The following is a 20,760-nucleotide window of genomic DNA, read 5'->3' as shown; positions in this document are numbered from 1 at the left end:
AATTGGTGGGAAAGGAGAGAGGGGAGAGGAAAAGCCTGATTTCTCTTGTGTTAGGATTATTGTCTCTCTCAGGAGAGTCCTGGAGCGTGAGGAAGGGGGGAAGGTGAATTCCTCTCTGTTTTAAAGATTCAAGGAGTTGAATCACAGGGATCTCCCAGTGTTACCCAGGGAGGGGGAGAATCTGGGAGGAAGAAAGGAGGGGAATGGTTTATTTCCCTTTGTTTAAAGAACCAAGGCTTTGGTCTGGGTCCTCAGGGAAAGGGTTTGGGGGCCAGAAAGTGCCCCAAAACACTATATTTTTGGGTGGTGGCAGCTCTATCATTTCTAAGCTAATAATTAAGCTTAGGGGGGTTCATGCAGGTACCCCATCTTTTGGACTCTAAGGTTCAGAGTGGGGAATCATACCTTGACAGCATATCTTAAATGTTTCCATACCAGGGAAGGAACAAGAGAAAAAGATTCCATGAAGTCCACTAGGGACCTCACCATGTGTGACCAAGGTCCTAGTGGGGAGCCAACTGTGCTCAGTCAATTAGGGTGAACTGCAAAGAATCAGGCAGACAGTCTGCACAAAGCTAGTGGACAATTCAAAACCTAGATTTACCAAGACAGCATAAAACAGCTTCTTTATTACCTTACTGGTTACTCAGAGGTCCAAACAACACAGTCCCCTTAAAGTGATCCAGCTTCAGGCCTCCATCCAGGTACCCAAGTCAAATATGATGTAAATTTCTGTAAATCTTATTTCAGCATATAAAAGAAAAGGTTCTACCAATCCCAGAGGTTAGGACACATTACCTCCCAGGTTAATGAATGTTTCAGATCTTACCCAAATACACAGCCAATTCTTATTAACTAAACAAAAAAAAAATTTTTAAAAAAGAGAGAGTATGGTTAAAAGATCAGTATACATACAGACGAGTTCAGTTCGTTTAAGTGCAGATTCATAGCAGAGATGGTGAGCTTTGTGGTTACAAAGAGTTCTTTCAGAAATAGTTCCTAGTTTATAGTGCAGTGTGCAAATATCATATTCAGGGCGTACCAGCATAATTGGGACCTCAGTCTTGCGACTCAAACTTCCCCTGATGAAATCTAAGCAGATCTAAGATGACAGAATCAGGACCCAAGGATCTTTTATACAATTTCATGTCTTTTGACAAGTTGGAATTCCCCAGGGAACAAAAAATAGTTAGGATGACTTTGAAGGAGGTCTGTTACCGGTACTTAGCTATACAATTTAAAATAAGGCCCTTTGCTTGTTTCTCCACCATTCACAGTCCATTTCAAAGAGATATGAATACTGAGATATCCCATGTTTACAATTCATTTACATGACAGGATGTTCTTTTGACCTCTGAATTATCAGAATACAGCCTAGACAGGGACTGTTGATTACATTGTCCACTCTATTCATACATATGTAAATACACAAAACCACAAACATTATCTCCCCACATGTCATTTGAGGGTTATTTTGCAGGATGCTTAACCCTTTCTAGCTACGCGTCACACCATGTAAGCCAAATTTAATTGGGGAATGCTCTATATCACATCTATGCAGTGCCATAGCCAGGTTCTAAGTGTAGGGGGAGCAAACATAAAAAAGGAGCCCCTCCTTGGCTTCTCCTCTGGCCCCGCCCCCGCCCCAAATCCACCACTCCTTCCACCATTGGACCCCTCCCCAAATCCCCAGCCCCGCTCCCTCACTGCCCCATTGGCTCCCAAGCTGGGCCTGGGGAGGAGACGCCCCTGTGCAGCAACCTGGGCACATAGACCATGGCCGGCTGGGGCTGGGAGTGCTGCAGTGCAGCGTGGAGGCTGCTCCAGCCCCATAGCCCATGGAGCAGCTCAGTGGATCTGGGGGCAGTGCAGAGCGGGCAGGGCCAGGGTGGGCAGCGCGGCCCAAGGGCATGTGCCACCTGCCGGAGACATGCGGTGGAGAGGGGCTGCGGGGGCGAGACTTTTCCCAGGCAGGGTGGCCGGTGGACAGGGGCGAGGAGCCGGTTGGGGTCCCCTGAACCAATAAACTTCCCCAGCGCTGCCGGGGAGCCCTGCCAGCAGCAGGACGGGCCACATGTGCCCGGGGCGGGCTGGGGGGCGGGAGGCTCCATGGGGAGGGCAGCGCAATCGGCCAGGGTGCTGTGTGCGATCCAGCGATGTGGCCGGGGCCTGCTGATGGTGGCTGCGGCGATGTTGGGGCCACGCTGAGCATGGGGCATGATGGCTGAGGAGCTGGCCCCCTCGCTCTTCTGGCTGTACCTGCCGTGCCCCCCACATGGTTCCTCTGGCTGTGCTGCCCCCAGCGCTGGCCCAACAGGCGCCGCTTTTGGAAAATGTGTTGAGGGGAAGTGGCTGCTTCCCCTGCACTGTGGTAGCTGTGCTACTGTAGATCTACGTCTACACTACTAGCTGGGGTTGTGACTCCCCTGCTCATGTACAACTACTTACGCTAGCCGTCATCCAACTAGCACAAATGTAAATAGCAGTGTAGCCGTGATAGCACTGCTATTGGAAGCAGAGCTATGACTGAGTATTGCTCATGGTATTTATTAAGGCTCAACCTTGCTCCACTGCTGATACCTCTGCTACCACAGCTACAATACTGCTAGTACTAGTCTGATGAGAGTAAATGAACACAAGCAGGGAATCACACCCCTCGCTCATACTGTAGACCAGGGATCGGCAGCCTTTGGCACACAACCCGTCAGGGAAATCCGCTGGCAGGCCAGGACAGCTTGTTTATCGGCAGCGTCCACAGGGTGGAGGAGTGACAGAATTACATTGAAGTAAACACTTGTCTTCAGTGACTCAGTAACTTTTCATGTTGAAAACTATGTGCGGTAACTTCTGTTCATAGTAATGGACAAATGGAAGGTGTCCAAGTAGTTTTTAAACATGAATGGCCAAATTAGGAAGTCCTTGTAATACTTCCACTGAGTTCAATGAATGTTTTGCCAAGGACCACACAGTTTGTCTCAGATGTTTTTCCCTTGCAAAACTGAACAATAACATTCCCTGACATATTGATTGTCCCCTGTCCTGAAATACACCACCATGCAGGAGAGGGATACTGAGTAAAATATGTAAACTTCTCCTAAATGCACACACATTCACACCTGACACAGGCAGTATTTAAAATTGCAGTTCTTAATTATCAATGCTTTTTTTTTCTCTTGTGGGTTTTAATTAAATATTTGAATAGTTTGATTAATCATTGCAGCCCTAATTGGTTAGGGTTTAAGTGCTTTTTCTGGATTGGTTCTTTTGCAACATTTTAATGCAGCTCTTAAGAACTGCCACTGTGGGTTGGCATTTATTACTTCAGGATTCTTCTCAGTCACAGTACAACCAAAGCCACCAGAGGCCTTGTTTCGTGGCTATAGATGTATCACAAACTCCAGCATCAAAAAACCAAGCTACATTGACCTCTGTCTTTACTTAATTCAGAAGACAGTGTCTATTCTGTAAAGTGTCTTAGGAAACAAAAAGAGAGAAAAATTATTGAATCTTGCTAAATAAGCCTCAGAATTAATTAGCAAGTGAGGCTAACTCCATACAAGGCAGCCTAAAGAGTAAACTCTTAATATTCAATGAAAGACATTGAATGCCTCTTACAGCCTGACTAAAGAACCCATTAGGATGGGAAAACCAAGCAGCATTAGATGAACACATGTTGCTCACATAAAGTTTTTACACTCACATGATTATATTTCATTTTAAAAGGTCTTACAGTAGGCTAGTAACTATCTTTTCATGAAAGTCAATTTACCCTTCTCTAAGATAGATAAGAAAATACCTACCTCAGAGCAATGTTATATTCCGATTATATTAATGGTTATAAAGCTCTTTAAGATCATGACGGCACTGTAGAAATGCAAAATAGTAGTATTAATGGTATCAGCGTGTAAGCATGTATTGTGATTAATGAGTTCCTTTTGTTATACTTCTGTCTGTGTGGAGCAGCTAGGGTTGCCAACCCTCCAAGATTGTCCTGGACAAGCCAGGAATTAAAGATTAATCTTGAATTAAAGATGTCATGTGTTGAAACCTCCAGGAATACATCCAACCAAAATTGGCAACCCTAAGAGCAGTATCTTGACTAGTTTTTGCAATTATTTAGCATTTACACTGATTTGGGCCTAATAATATGGAGAAGGATTAATAAAAATAAAAAAGAAAAGCATTTTATAAATTGATTTTTTTTAAATCAAGGGACCCGTGCTTTTGCATAAAGGCTATCATAATGAAATGTATTCAGTGCCACAAAACTGGAGATATGTAAACTTTCATAATCTGAAACATCTCTGTGTATTTAAAGGTCATTCAGCTAAACTTCTGTCAACTTTCTTTGCTGATAGAAATAATACTATTTGTTTTGTATAGCAGTCATATGGACTCTGACTCATTTTTAAAGATTGCTCTTTGATAATGCTGTAAGTACCAAAGCCTTTTCATAGTCATGCTTTTGATTTATAGTAGCTGCACTGCACATCTCCTCTCATTTTGAGGGGCAGGATGATCCAGGCAGAAAGAAATTAATTATTATTTGTACATGTAGTTCTTTAAACACCAAGAGAGCCAGGTTTATTATTTGTTTATTTTATGAAACTGGAGTCACCTATCTCTGCACTCCAGGTAACCCTGACAACTACAATAAATCAAAAAAGAAACAGCCACATCACATATAGTAGTAAATAGCCAAGAAGTACAAAAAATAAACCATATTTTCCATTTTCCCTATTGCCCCTAATAATATTAACTTCTTCAGCAGACATCTTAAAATATAAATATCTTGTAGTATGCCCTGAAGTTCAACAGTTTTAGACCAAGGTGTGGGGAAAAGAAAGAGAGCCTCACATGGGGCATCCTGCTAGCAAGCTCCACTCTTTTATACTCTTTTATTTCCTCACACTGAGAGGGGACCAGCTCAAGTGCTTCTGCTCACATCATCTGTAGCAGTACATCATGAGAAGAGAGGTGGCGTCTGAGGAAGGAAGGTCTGAAGTTATTAATGTGTGTCTCGTCCACGCCGCTAATAGGCCTTTATTTTCTTTCATATGACTCTAGTGGAAATTGGAAGTATTTTCCCTTATGAATTTCCATTTGAAGCCAAGGTCTTTCTCTGATCCTGCCTCTAGGACAGAGAATTATTTGTAGAGGCAATGCTCTACTTTGATGCATATGGTCAGATATTAATTTATGTCTCGGAAACATTAATTTACAAGTGCAAGTCACACATGTCGTAAAATACTTCCAGTCTCTTGAACTGGATCTAAAGCACAGATTCCATCTGTTTGGGGAGTTGCTGCTTATTTATGTCCTTATAGTAAGTATATTTAGGATGTTGCATAAAAGCTTTTAGTCAAGACACTACTTATTTAGGAAGTAATTTTCCTTAACTAGGAAGCAAAAATATGAGCAAGTTTAATTATTGCTTTATTGAAATTTATTTTAATAACCTAGGAATACTTTGACTATAAAAATATTATCAATATTTTGCTTCTTTTTCCTGTTCCTGTTGACTGTTTCTGATATTTTTATGCCTGCTTTCTCTTTCAGTTTTCTTTTTAGTGGCCTTGAGCACTTGCAACTGGTCAAAATACATCTACCCTATACTTTACCAAATTATGGTGTTCAGCCTTTAACCACCATACTCAATTATTATTACTTTTCGTTCCCAGTACTTAGAGTGCACGCAGTATTTTAGGTGCCAGGGATTTCAGAAACTATTAGGACCAAACACTGTGATGATGACTTACTGATGGTTAGTATATAGCAGCACTGTTCAGCACTCTTGCAGACCCGCTGGAACAGGAGACTGGGAGAAGAGATTGAGTTTATCCTTCAGGACTCGCTGTACTTTGATTAAGAATACTGAACTTCTCATGTCTTTTTGAAGGACCTCTTGATGAGTGAGACTGGCACTTGAAATTGACACAGTCACCCAGATTTGTTCCCTAAGATTGTGCAGCATTGTGTCAAAATAGCAAGTTCTGCTTTTCAAATCTCCCCTTCTTTAATTTGTGAAATTTTATGAATACTCAAATTTTGCTCACACAAGTACGTAGCCAAGAAATTACATGAGGCCTGAGCCTGAAGGACTTTGTAGTTCCAGACTCAGCCAGAAGAAATTCATGTATGAAGAAAAATATGGTGATAAGTTTTCCTTCCCTTCCCCACAGGCATGTTGTGAGGTGAAACTAGTTAATGTTGAGCAGTTAGAGATTGTTGGGTAAAAGAGAATATAAATGGATAAAACACGGTTATTCAACTGGAAGTTCCTGAATCACTGAGTTATCTGTGTTGTGTAGTGTCATTTTGGCTGGTTAAAGCAATGGGCCAAGTCCTCTGCTGATGTAAATTATTGTAGCTCAGTTGAGGCTTTGGCCCAGTAATTCCAGTGATTTGTGATATTAGCTAAATAATCTTTAATACCTGTTAAATAGGTCTCAATAAAGGCAATTTCAAAGGAGGTTTTTAGCAATAGCTGCCACTGTTTCGGTATCTCCATGGAGTGAATGAGGCTGGTGTTTCTTCAATGATATTCTCATGATGCTTCCCAGCAGAGGCTTAGCCTAACATGATGAGGCAGAACAGACGTCAAAGAATCATCTTTGCCTTATGAAATCAATGGAAATCAGGAGGCTTAAAGTTGAGATAAGGGGAGTTTTGTTATTTAAATAAAAATGGAGAACAATAGAATTTACCTTACAAAAAATTTAAACTTGCAGCTTTTCATAGGTTTTCAATGGCAAGGCTACTTCATCCACTCCACTGCATATACTTTTCCCTCTGGCAAGAGAATGAATGAACAAACAACACATAACAAATCTTAGTCATGTTGCTTAATACACTGCTTGAAGTTGCTCAGGTACAGCAATATTGAATAGAATCGAATCTGCTTTTCTTTTGCATGATCCACTTGCCAGGATGGTGGCATCCACTTTGTTAATTACTTTTTTTTTATTCACACTTTATCTGTACAATTTTCTTTTGTGTAATTAGCCCTTCTATTGCTATGCTGGGTTACATTACCAGTCTAGCTCTGAAAAGGCCCAGCACAATTTGTCTGGGATTGCCTGCAACAAGGTAGAGTGGGACTGGCAAAAATTAAGTGGTTTATTAAACTGTAGGACCTAGCTGTTAAGTATAAGAAGGAGAAAGGGGAAATGTCTGCTCTGATCATGCACTGGAAGGGAGATGAACTTTGGGGCCTAGTTTATACCCTAGGGATGACTCTGATTTGGATCTGTCTTACTCTGAAAAAGTAAGGAAAACATTGCTGGTTTTTTGTGTGTGTTTTTGTAAGCTACTCTCACTGCTGATAAGGAAAACCCCATTCTGTGATTATTGTTGCTACAAGCTGCTGGTTAAGTTTATATTACATTAATCTCCAGGCCCATTCAGAACAAACTACTGGACCAGTAAGGAAGTCATGAGGCCTTCAAGTGGACAAAATAGGACTGCATATTGAGGCCCCAAAGAAAAGTTCTTAAAGAGAGGAATTGCATTTATCTCAGGTCCTGCTCGTGTAAAAGATTCTCTTGCCAGGTGAGGTAGAGGAATAACTAGTGTAAAAAGTTGCTCTTGTGGTTAGCCATAATGAAGTACATTTTGTCCCTTTGTTGTAATAAAATGCGCAGTAAGAAGATGGGGAATAAAGTAAGGGTCTTGGGGGAAGAAAAGTCAATGCTTAATAGTAAGCTAGATTTATTACCCCTATCTATGTGAGATTGGAGCATTGAGAGAGGAAGAGGTCACTGCTTCCTGATTTTCTCAATACTAGCAGACTGGGTTTCAGGAGTTGGAAAAACCAGTCACCAAGAAGCAAGCTCTGGAAAAGCTCTAACATGATGATTTCAAGAGACTGTGCAGTGTAGGCTTACTCCATTAGACAGAGAAAGGAGAAAGCCACATGAGGCTAAACCACTCATAACAAAGAGGCTTGGTTGTCACACTCCTCTTTGCAAGGGATGCTGGAAAAGAGGAAGATTTCGGTGCCTTTATAATACAGGCTCTTCTCCCACTTAATAGTTGAGAGAACTGCCAAGGGAGGATGTGGTTTCTGCTGAACTGAGAGAGACCCTGGGAGGTAACACCTCTGGAGCTCTGCTTGTATAAGTGTTTTAGGTATGGATTTATTGCTCTGTTAAAGAAACTCTGAGGACTTATATCACCTAAGTACTTTGGAGAGCTAGTCTGTTTATAAGCTATTAAATATAGTGTTCTAAATATCCTGGGTTTTACAAAAACCTCTCTATTTCTGTTCTTATCTATCCTACCACTTCTCTGGTGGGCCAGGGCCATTCTGAAATGTTAGGCTTTGTATAGTCTTTTTAGTAATATGACCAAAGCCTGTGTTCGTGAAAGGAAGTGGGGGGGGGGATCTCATTGCAAGTAGTCATTGAAATGACTTAAATTTGTAATTGGTTTGTAGCACTGTATGGTATTCAATCAAACAAGTGCCTAAACCAAATGGATTTCACTAATAATTAAAATGGATAAGTTAAGAATCAAGCCAAAGAACATGTGCAGCATCTCCTCTCCACACTGCTCCCAAGAAGATGAGAACAAGGAAATTCTTGAGGTTGTGATGTTTGAAAATTAATAGCTGCTTTTCTCAGAATGTTCTGCTTAGTTTACTCAGAGTAAAGACTCTGAACCTTCCTTACCATATAAAGACAGGAGTGTAAATTAGTTGTTCTAAAGAAGTGAGAGATGGGGCAGCAAAAAAGCCACCTGCTCATTAAGATAAACACTGGGTATGTGTTTCATGTTTGGTCTCAGTAGAACATCCTGAATGGAGGATTAAACAATTGCTTTCCACAGTCTCAAACTGTTGAGGTGGTAGGGAGAGATGAGAATAAAAGGATTTAAATTACTATGCACAGGATTAGTGCTGAGAGAGTAGGGATTCCTATATTGCACACAGTATTATGCGTGGAATTAGTGCTGTGAGTGTACAGGGCCTCCATATTATACACACAGTAGGTGCATTTTAAAGATCTGAATATGCTGCAAGACTCTATCTAACTTTACGCACAGACACTTGGTCCTGTGAGGAAAGTAGCATATTTTGGTCACAGAAAGTGAAATTTCTTTCCTTCTGTGAATTATATATTGTATCCTAAGATCATACGAGAAAGTGTGTCATAATCTATACATTGCTAGAAATTAATTTGGAGGAATAAAAATCCCAATAGTGAGACAGATTGTGACTCCCCGTATTCACACAGGTAGAGCCATTGATGGGATAATTGGTATGAATAAGGAGGTAACAATCTTTCCCATGACCGACATTTTTATTCTTAAAAAATAATTTCAACTCATATAGTTTATAATTAAAATAAATGGGACTGTTCTAGTGAGCGACTACTTATTAGTGTGGATAAGGGTTTCAAAATCTGGCCTATACCTTCTATGTTTCTCCATTTAGATGAAACTCTGCATAAGGTCTGTTCCCTGGTTCTACGGAAGAAGACCAAAAATCTACATGTTCTCTTCTGCTTCTACCCTCCTGCCTGGCCATGTTGTTCCTGTTCACAGTGAATAGGTGTGGAAGGCAGAATGCCCTGTAAGAGGTCTAGTCCTGCAGGGTGCTGAGCTCAGTTAAAGGCATCGGCATTTTGCAGGAACAGGCTCAAAGTCTGTATTGACTTGTGTATCCTACTTGCATAAGACATCGGTAATAACTCTGTTTGTTTATCATCACACTCTAGGTACTGGGAATTCATTTTAGGTTAATCTATACGGAGCACTGAAAAGGAAGCAGAATAGAGTGAAATTCTCACCTTGTGTATGTGTACATCACTGAATAAAGTATAATGTTTATTGGATTTATTTCCTGGCAGCATCGAATAGATTTAATATAACCTAGAAAGCTACTCAGCAGCCATGCAAATTTAAAAGAAGTATTTGTTTTCCATCCGAGTATAATGGGAGACAGTAGAAAGGAAATGCTTTTCTTTTTTGCATAACAGCAGAGGGGCAAGAAAATTACAGGTGAGAGGAGCTGAGGCAAAGCTCATCAAAGTCAGTGAAAAGTAGGGTTTGGATCCGGCCATAAGAGAAGAAATATAGTCTGTTTAAAAAAGGCAGGATATGAACTTGTACCTGCAATATACCCTCCACAAACAACTGCTGCCCTGGCTGAGCAGTACCATTATGAGCTAGCTAATATGGGTGATGGCAGCAGCAGCAACACAGCAGCCATGGGGTAAAGGAACACCTAGGACCCAGTGACATTTTCAGCACCACCACCCCATCAGTTTCTGTAATCACTATGAAAAGCTCAGGGGTGGATAAGTGCCAGTGCTGTGCTGACACTGTCATGATGCCTCAGGGCACAAACAAAGAAGTGGTACAGCCAGCCAAGATTGCATGGTACCCAACACCAACACCACGAGGTAAATGGCATATTGCTGGAAGGGGGTCAGTGCGGGAAAGTAATGAGCTACTTTCAGCAATCTCTGCTGTTCAAAAACCATTGCAAATAGTTATGCTGTTCACTGTGCCAACAGATAGTGTGAAAAATGCTGTGTCACTAGACACAGAAAATATGAAATGCTGAAGCCTGAAATGACATTAAGTTAAAACACACACACACACACACACACACACACAAGCGATAAAGCAATTAGAAAAATATTAGTGGAAATATATACATTTACATCAGACAAGGAAGTCTACATTATGAATTTGTACCTTAGGCAGAGGTAGGCAATAGTGAATGCAAATTACACAACCATGCTTAACTTTTACAATAGATATGTGTCTGCACACCTGGTTTTGGTCAACAGTAGTAATCAAACTCCATCAGTAAGTGTTACTTGGTCTGCCCTAGATAGGTGTCCGTCACTGAAATAATAATATATAACATGTATGCTGCTCGCCATTTAAAAATCATTTAGATTAATAAATAATTGCAGAGTCTCTTAATGAAACAGCTAAAATTCACTAAAATTGTAGACTGAGTGAGCCTTAGATCCCCCTTGCAATGAGCTGAAGATCACAAGCCATTCCCCAAATATATCCCCTTCAAAAGTTTTAAAATCTGCTACTGCTCCTGACACCAAATAGGCACTTAATAATAAAAAAAATTGAGATGTTCAGTGTCAAGGAACCTGACATAAGAACAGTCACAGAAATTTATATGCAGGGGACAAAATGCAGAAATAAAATACACTAACAAATACCAAGTAATCAGTCGTAACAGCTGGTAACCGATCCTTATTTATCGCAAATAGCGTGACACCCTCCTCTTGATTTTATTCCCTTCTATCACCATGTATGACCATGTGCATTGATTCAGGCACACAGCCCCCAGTGGGATGCTGAAGATCTGTTGCTATTCTTCTTCCCCTTCCTTCTACTCCCTGGGTCACAGCAGGCAGAAAGGAGGTTGGGGAATCACAAAAAATTATGTTGGGGGCAGCACAGATGATTCTGTTTAAAAAAAATCCTGAATGAGTCATATATTTGTGATTTTTTTGGTCAGCATTAACTATGACCAATTGGCAATTGTTTTGAATAATTTTCTTTGACCATCCATCATCCCTAATCGTGACTCATTCTGCTATGTGAATATACAACCACTTGGCTACATTACTTGCCATCTACCTCCTCGGCGGGAGTGGGGGGGGGAGTAGGGAAGGGGACAACTGCAGGCTGTTGCATTTGTGTGAGGATAAATAATTAAGAGACTCATCAGTCTCTCACCAATGCACAAAGAAATGTGATTAAGAAACTTTAAATCAAGAATGGCTAAAGGCTAATACAGAATTGAAGGCAGGATACGTGCTCTGAAAAATAGACTGAAAGATTTCTTCAACAAGTTACAAAGAAAGTATCTTAATATTCCGTCAGAAAGTTCCTGCCAATTTGGAAAAGCTCTACATCAGGCGATTAAAGACCTGTCAGAAACTGACAGTGTTGTCAGACCTAATAAGGCAGCTAGCACTGGCAGTATCACAGAAATAACCTTTCTCAACAACACTACCACCTTCTAGCAGAAAATGTGCAGGACATTTTAGGGTAGGCCGTCCTTTTCTTCTCAAAGTCTGTGACACTATGAAAGTCCTTTGGGAACTAAATGTTAGAGAGAAGTTTGCCAAGTTTATCATGACAGACATCAGGAAATCATGCTAAATAGCTTCTCACAAGATTCCTCGAAGGGCCTTCTAGTGTTCATCCTGTATCTTGTTTCTCCTCACTGTGCAGAACATAGAGGTTCTTCACCATATGTCCACCATTTCTATGACTACAGTCCCTTCATTTTCCCAACTAACATAGCTAAAAAGGACAGCATGCCACTTTGAATCTGGAAATAAATACTACAAAAATAATGTAATTTTTCTGTTTCAGCCAGTAAAAGTGTATTATTGTTATTTTGATTAGACTCAGAGATGTTGACAGCTCTTTTCTGTGTTAAAAATACATGTGACAACAAACAGATGACACGACTGCTGCTCAGAGGAGATTAGAGCGTAATGTTGCAACTTCCAAATATCCTGGTACTCAGTTGCAGGTCTGGGAGGTCCTCACTTTTGAATTGTTAGGTGTAGCAAAGAAAAAGGAAAAGAAAGCATACTGCTGTTTACTGTCCAGGCCAAATTTTGTGCTGACTTATACCCTGTGTAACCCCACTGAAGCAAATGAGTTTTCATGGGTGTGAGCTAATTCAGAATATGGGCCACCCTCTCTCTTTCTTTCCTCTTCCGGAGAAGTGTAGACTGAGAAGGGTATCCCTTCTGTATAAAATTAAATAACTGTCATGGGAGATGGGATCACAAATGAAAACCTTTGTTTTGTAGCCTCATATAGGACTATGCACTGCAACTAATCTTCCATTCTATGTTAGTACTGGTATACAGTTTCCTGATCTGCAGCACTACTTTTCCAGTGCATGGGCTCTCCTGAGAAAAAATTGCCGTTCTAACAAAAGTAGGCCAGAATGATTTTGTGATGTGTACAGCCTGGGACCAACACAATTATTCAAATTTAAACTCAAATTTTCCCAGCTGAAAAGTTACGTGGATTAACTCAGAGGTAGGTGGATCTTGTGACATTATAGCACCACTAAAGCGCATTGTAAGAAAAGAAAATCTTGAGAAGTATGATGATTTAAAGGAGCTAATTATGGCTTTCCAGGCTTTGCACTGGCTTCCAGCTGTGCTATCTTTTTAAACAAAAAGTTTCAAGAGAATAAGGTATTTGACAGATATGTTGTTTTCCTCTTAGGTGGCATGGAGAACATAAAAAATCACACCTTTGCTTTATCTCGCTACACCTACGCAGTGCTGTCTACCTTAAAATATGCTAATGGAGCACCCATTGTGCGTATCTACAGTGATTCAGACTTCAGCAGTCCTGATATCCAGGGTCCAATAATTAATTTTAATGTACTGGATGAAAATGGAGATGTAATCGGCTATTCCCAGGTACATGAACAATTTCATTTCTCTCATCTTAATGTTCAATTTATACATTAAACACCTTTGTGATTCTTTTCCTCTCCACCAAATATGCTGTACATAAAAATAGTCCCTATGTGTATGCTTTTTCTTCATTCCTCTAGATGACACATTTAGTGTTTGTTTATTTTTAAAGTAATTGAAAGATAGGGAAATAAAAATGTCTGCTGGATGTAATGTGTGTAATAGCTGATGCCAACATCTGTTGCAGTTTTTAATCTATTGCAGTGTTGTTTATCTATGACTACATCTATGAGCTAGGAGTGTGATTTCCCAGCATGTGTGCACATACTGACGCTGGCTCACACCAACTTGCACAAGTATAAATGGCAGTGTAGCTCCAGTAGAATGGGTGGTTGCAAAGGAGGCACGGCTGAGCTGTGCTGTGTACAAACATGCCTGAAACTGGTGGGTATGTAGGCAGCATGGCTCAGCTGCTACCCGTCCTACCACGGCAATACTGCTATTTACATGCTCTATGAGAGCAAACATGAATAGGTGTACATGAGCTGGGGAATCACTCCTCTACCTCTTGGCATAGAATTAGACTTAGTATTAGCAGTCCAAAAGATGAGGGTGATTCAGTATAGGAGACACCTTCCTTCAATCAATGCTCCAGCATGGTGGTAGGGAATACTTTGCTACGGCATGTGCTTCCATTTTAGGTAAGATTGAAAAATGAGGTCTTGATCATTTTTTGTTCCTAAGTGATTTCGCAGAAGTGCAAGCAGTTGGGCAGAATACCAGGACTAGTCCTCATTTCCCAATATGGATAATTATTGGAGATGGTTGGGAAAATTCTGCAGAACAACTGTTTTTGTCAGAATTTGCCTTTTTGTCAAAATTGAAACATTCCATGGACACTTCAGTTTTTACAAAAATACAACAGAACCCTGCCTGGTTTCCTGCCAGCTTGTCTGCCTGGCTTCTTGGCTGACTGCTTACCAGACTGCCCTGGAATCAGGGACCTCAAGGCTTTCCAGGCTCCAGGGTGGACTGCCTGGGAGTTGGGGACAGCAGGGCTTTGAAATTGTAATGAAACCAAAATTCAGAATAACAAAAACCTCCACAAAACAGAATTACCTTTACTTAGCTCTAGCAATATTTTTTTTTGTAATATTCTTGAGGAGACTTAGGTTTCATTGAAATGCTTTTATTTAATGATTACATGAACATTATAATGGTTTTAACTCCGATTCATTGTCTGATTCAGAAAGCCCCTAAATTTTGGGCTTGTCTGCACAGTGAAGTACTGCGGGATGTGATTTCTAAAGTGCACTTTGGATAAAGTAAATAAGGAAGTGTTATTTACTCCTTCTCCTAACACAGGAACTAGGGGCTGCCAAATGAAATTAATAGCCAACAGGTTTAAAATAAACAAAAGGAAGTATTTTTTCACACAACGCACAGTCAACCTGTGGAACTCCTTTCCAGAGGATGTTATGAAGGCCAAGACTATAACAGGGTTTGAAAAAGAACTAGATAAATTCATGGAGGATAGGTTCATCGATGGCTATTAGCCAGGTTGGGCAGGGATGGTGTCCCTAGTCTTTGTTTGCCAGAAGCTGGGAATGGGCGAGAGGAGATGGATCACTTGATGATTACCTGTTCTCTTCGTTCTCTCTGGGGCACCTGGCATTGGCCACTGTCAGAAGACAGGATATGGGGCTAGATGGACCTTTGCTCTGACCCAGTATGGCCATTCTTATGTTTTTATATGTTGTGCATTAATTGGTCTTTGTAGTCACTGCTGGTGCACACTAAAGGTTCCCTAGGGCGCTTTAGCAGCTCTACATTAAAGCGCAGTAGGGAAACTTTCAAGTGCACTAGCAGGTCTACAAGGATCAATTAAATTGCAACATTTTAGAAGTCATGACCCCATAACAAACATCACCACAATGTGTAGATAAGTCCTTAGTCTGTCTCAAGGTTTCTCTCACTCTACTTCCTGTTACATACCCATAGGATCTACCTAATGGCCCTATACCACAGTTTTGACTAACAAAGATTGCCTTATTGTATAGTACCTGTGACAGGGTCGGGCCAGATGGCTACAGGAGAGTATTAGAAGGCAGATGTATTAGTCCCAGATTAAGCAGATCCCTTTTCCCTGAGTAAGGTAACAGAGGCAGTTACAGAACAAGCAGGAACTTGCTGGAACCAATTAAGGCAGGCAGGCTAATTAGGACACCTGGAGCCAATTAAGAAGAAACTGCTAGAATCAATTAGGACAGGCTGGCTAATCAGGACACCTGAGTTTAAAAAGGACCTCGCTTCAGATTGTGATGTGCATACGAGGAGCTGGAAGCAAGAGGCACTAGGAGCTGAGTGAGAAGGCATATTGTTGGAGGGCTGAGGTGTACAAGCATTATCAGACACCACGAGAGAGGCCCTGTGGTGAGGATAAATAAGGTGTTGGGAGGAGGCCATGGGGAAGTAGCCCAGGGAGTTGGAGCTGTCATGCAGCTCTTCCAGGAGGCACTATAGACAGCTACAGTCCACAAGGCCCTTGGCTGGAACCCAGAGTAGAGGGCGGGCCCGGGTTCCCCCCAAACCTCTCAACTCCTGATCAGACACAGGAGCAGTTGACCTGGTCTGTGGGTTTCACCAGAGGGGAAGGTCTCTGGGGTGTTCCCTGACCCACATGGTGAATCTCTGAGATGAGCAAATCCACCAATAAGTGCAGGACCCACCAAGGTAGAGGAGGAACTTTGTCACATACCCTAACAATTGCAACAATTCAGATAACACCTTTCCCCATCCAATGGCTGTTCAGGAGACTTTGCCCCATTCAGACAGATGATACTTGGCCATGGTGATCTATGACTTCTTGACCTTTGAACTTCTCAACACAATGCACTGTCTTTGGGAGTGTAATCAGAGACACTGAAGAAAATTGTTGGCCCAGAAAGCAGCAGTCCTTCTGCTGAGCAACTTAGGCCAATGATAGCACATAAAACTAGTTATGCTTAATACTAACTTTTTAATTCTCTTCACTGAGTGGCCGTCAGACAAGTCAAGTTCAAGAGTCTTGTCTTGATTTTCAATGCTCTGGGCCCAGGCTGCCTCAAAAACCCCTTTCCCTCTGCAAGCAAGAACTTTCAAGATAGCTGCATTTCTATAGGAAGATGAAATTCTGAACAACAAAAGAGAAATCAGTGCAAGCTAGAGAAAACCTTTCTCTGAAATGATTCCTCTGGCATTCCCTACTAAAGCAGTTGAGAACGGCCACAAATTTTACCACCATCTGAAGAGATTGGAGAAGTAATCTCTGTGCCATAACTTTTCTATAATTAAATGATGAGAAGAATACTTCTTGTTCTTTGAAGTGAAGAGAGAAGTGAAACAGTAGAATATCAACTTGCATTTTTATGTATTTAAGTGCTCACATAACACACTGATGAAGTTATCGAGCTGGAGACATTATTCTTTACTTACTCACCTAAAAACTGTTTTTCAGTGTTCCTATGCTTTGTTAAACAGTTGCCACATTTCGTTCCAGAGGTCACTGCATTTCAGGGATGAATGAATTCTACATATGATCTGTAAAGTGCTTTGCAGACTTTCAGGATGAAAGGTGATATATAAAATCATCATTATGTACTATAGTTGGGAACATTCAACATTCTCTTTGAGTTGCCACCAGTTCTTAGCAAAAATTAAACACAACTGCTACTTGAGCCAAACAATGTTTTTAAACTTAAAAAATGCTCTGAACACTCAAAGAACAAATTTTTAGTCATGTAATTTCATTGTTGCTGCTTGCTGTTAGAGCTACTCATAAAAAGATGAATAAGTGAACTGAATGCTCTGGATTTTGAAATACAGTAGATTAGTGGTTTTCAAGATTTTTTCATTTGCGGGCCCCTAAAAAATTTAGAATGGAGATGTGGATCCCTTTGGAAATCTTAGACATAGCCTGCAGACTCCCAAGTGTCTGCAGACCACAGGCTGAAAACTGCTGTACTAGACTCTGATCATTGCTGACATCAGTATGTTGAACAAAAGAATAATAAAGATTCTTCTTTGAGTAGATGTTCTTCTGGCAGTTGGCTCTCCTGTATACCTTCCCCCAATCCCGATCATCCCTCAAGTCATTCTCAAACTCTAGGCAGATTAGGCCAAGGTCATTCTCATTGCCCCGGTGTGGCCGATACATTGCTGGTTCTCCAACCTCTCCATCTCAACTTATTCACTCAGAAACAAAGCCACACCTTGCATCCAGCACTCAGCATGGCTGAATGAGAAGGAAGAGCTGTATTCGGCTACTGACCTACAAGACATCCTTAACAGTATAAAACCCTCCACCAGGATGACCTAGTCAGTGAAATGTAAGTTATTTTTGGTGTGGTCATTAGGCCATGGACTCCAACCAACATTGGCCTTTTGGAGTACCTGCTGTACCTTCAGTCATTGGGCCTTGCATTGAGTTCATTGAAAGTGCATCTGGCAGCGATACTGGCATTTCATCTCACTATTCAGGGAAGATCCATCTTCTCCAATGCCATGGTAACAAGATTCTTTAAAGGGTCCTTTGTCTATATCCTCTGGTCCAAGAACTGGTTCCTCTGTGGGACCTTAACTCAGTCCCAGTGGCCTTAATGGGATTTCCATTTGAACCCTGGCCTCTTGTCCATTTCCACTTTTAGGTCAGAAAACTGTGTTCGTGTTAGTGATAACATCTTCAAGCAGACTGTGAGAGTTGCAGGCTCTGGTGGCAGAACCTCCTTATACACAATTCTCCAAAGACAAAATGACTTTACAACCACATCCAAAATTTGTGTCCAGAGTGGTTTCTCAGTTTCATTTGAATAACCTGTATATTTACCTCTGTTCTTTCCTAAGTTCATTGATATCTGCAGGGTGATGTTAGATGTCAGAAGATGTCTAGCCTTTTATCTGTACAGAATTAAACCATTTTGTGCCTCTCCTCATTTGTTTGTGTCATATGCTGATCGCATGGAAGGTCAAGTGGTCTCATCACAGACGATCTCCAAATGGATAACATCCTGCATCAAGACTGCATATGAAATAGCTTTGGCTACGCCCCCTCAGTGGGTGCTAGTTCATTCTACAAGGGCACAAGCAACATCCATGGCATTCCTCAACGATGTTTCCATATTGGACATTTTAGGGATGTTACATGGTCATTGATATATATGTTCATGACGCCTTAACCACTTCTTCCAAGGTAGATGCAGCCTTTGGTAGACTCTGACCCCACCTTCTGAGGGGTACCACTTGTGAGTCACCTACATGGAATACACAGGTGCGTCTACTCAAAGAAGAAGAGAGATTACTTATTGTAACTTTAGTTCTTTGAGATATGATGCAGACACATATTCCACAGCCCACTCTCTGTCCTCTCTGCATCGGAGTTTCGTTTCTAGGCATTTGGTGTGATGGAACTGAGGGAGGGTCAGGGCAACTCCACCTCATGTAGCCAGGGGGAAAGTCTAAGGCAATGAGGCACAAGCACCACCCCCCTATGCGTACTGCTAGGCAATTTTCTCTGGCTCCGATGCGCTGGGCACTCACATCTTGAAGAACCACAGTTACAATAAGTAACCATTTCTTTTAAAAATACATGCTAGCAACATTGTATCTGCACTAGATGTTAGGCTAATTATTTAGTTAAAATAATATATAGTTTCATGTTTTTTAGAATTCACATCCAAGTAACACAGTGCAGTCTATATAAAGAATATATATGAACCACATTTGGCTTTTATATGTAGTCACATTCTTCAAAGATCTAGTATACTAAGTGGAAGATTAAAAAAGTTTGATTTGACAAAAGGAGTATATACAGTGCTGAGAAAGCTACATCCAACTGTCAGTGTAATCTTATCTGCTTTATATCTACTGCATTATTTTTATATATGTCTGCCTCCAGGCAGGTCTAGTCGAATCAGAGCAAAATCCAATAGTTTGGTTTCTGCGTATGGAAATGAAATATGTTTACTATAGCTGAGTCATGTTTGTGGCCTGCTAATTTGAAAGCTGCTAAGTTTGTCTTTGATTTTTAGGATTCTCTGCTTGGTATACAACATATATCAGCCTTGGTGTAAACTTCATCCACTTGTTTAGGGAAAACACCAGATTCAGAGGCTAGTTAGCTAAGGCACTGGTCTTGGGATCACTTAATTAAGGGAAAGTTGGACAACATTTCTATTTGAGGAGAATAATACTTCCGAGAAGTATCTATCTACTAGTAAACACCTAACTACTAATTAATTACTCAGATTGTGCTCCAGTTAATTTATTCAAATAGATTCCTAAATGTCTTATTTTATTACTGCTGATGCCCCTTCTGTAAATAATGTATTCATAACCAATCATCCAGATTATTTCTTTTGCCTATCTAGTATTTCTTCTGTGCCCATTGCCACGGTATTTGAGCTGAGTGACTCATTCTACAGAGAATTTTATGATGAGGCTTCGAAGAATTTTATTTGTAGCATTTGCGTTTGGTCAGAAAGACTTTAACAGTAAAAGCAACAGTCTCTTTGGAGGATATCAAGCTTGCAGTTAATCCTTCAGATTTACATAATTTACTCAATATTCAAAACTCTGAAATAAATCCAAGATATTTAAGATTTGAAAGGCATGCAATCAAATACGTGACATTTAACACTGCTACTGCAACATGAAAGCAAGGAAAATCATGTCCTTTGTCTATGCAGCATTTTGAAGAGAAGCAATTCTTAGCCTGTTACTAATGTTAACTCTAAATATTGTCAGAGTATTATCATCCACAGTTAACAAGATTGTGTTACTAAACACAAACACACTTGAATTACACACGCAGGGTCATTTATTCAGTGAGGGAATAGCCATGGGCTGCAGATTGATCCTTGAGTAAACACTTCATTCAAATGTTGAAGATCAAATAAATGAATCCCCTTGAAGCCTAACGCACAAATGAGACTTTGTCATGATTGCATCTCTGAAGGGTGACAATGTTTTCAACAGCTTACTGTCCCAATAGGTATGATTTATAATACTTGAAGGTTTAGAAGTTATGAACTGGAAGTAAAATAATTATGAAAAGTTGTGCTGTTATCCAACTTTTATCTAAATATATGTTTGCATTTAATGAAGGTTATCACTATTTTCAAATATTGTTTATTGAAGAAACCTGACCTGAATATTAAATGTGTGTTATCAATTTAATGGGCAGCTTAGTCATTGGAATCCATTCAGCACACTGCTGCCAGTTAAAATGATTTAAACAAAAGGCTTTGGAGACTCCAAACACAGTAGTCACTCACAAGGTTTTGCTAAC

The 20,760-nt window shown here is 40.7% G+C and overlaps 1 protein-coding gene across 2 annotated transcripts in view; it reads left to right on the top strand.

Moving 5' to 3' along the window:
- Window positions 1-20,760, top strand: part of MOCOS (molybdenum cofactor sulfurase) — a 381,792-nt gene that overhangs the window by 279,843 nt on the left and 81,189 nt on the right. For both annotated transcript variants that reach the window (XM_075062631.1, XM_075062632.1), the window contains exon 6: window positions 13,240-13,439. In XM_075062631.1, coding sequence (XP_074918732.1) covers window positions 13,240-13,439 — 200 coding nt within the window. The remainder of the gene's footprint in view (window positions 1-13,239; window positions 13,440-20,760) is intronic.

The sequence above is a fragment of the Chelonoidis abingdonii genome, chromosome 2 (genome assembly GCF_003597395.2).
Source record: "Chelonoidis abingdonii isolate Lonesome George chromosome 2, CheloAbing_2.0, whole genome shotgun sequence".
Classification (NCBI taxonomy): Eukaryota; Metazoa; Chordata; order Testudines; family Testudinidae; genus Chelonoidis; species Chelonoidis abingdonii.
The sequence above is the reverse complement of the archived record's forward strand: the minus strand, read 5'-3'. Positions and strand labels throughout refer to the sequence as shown.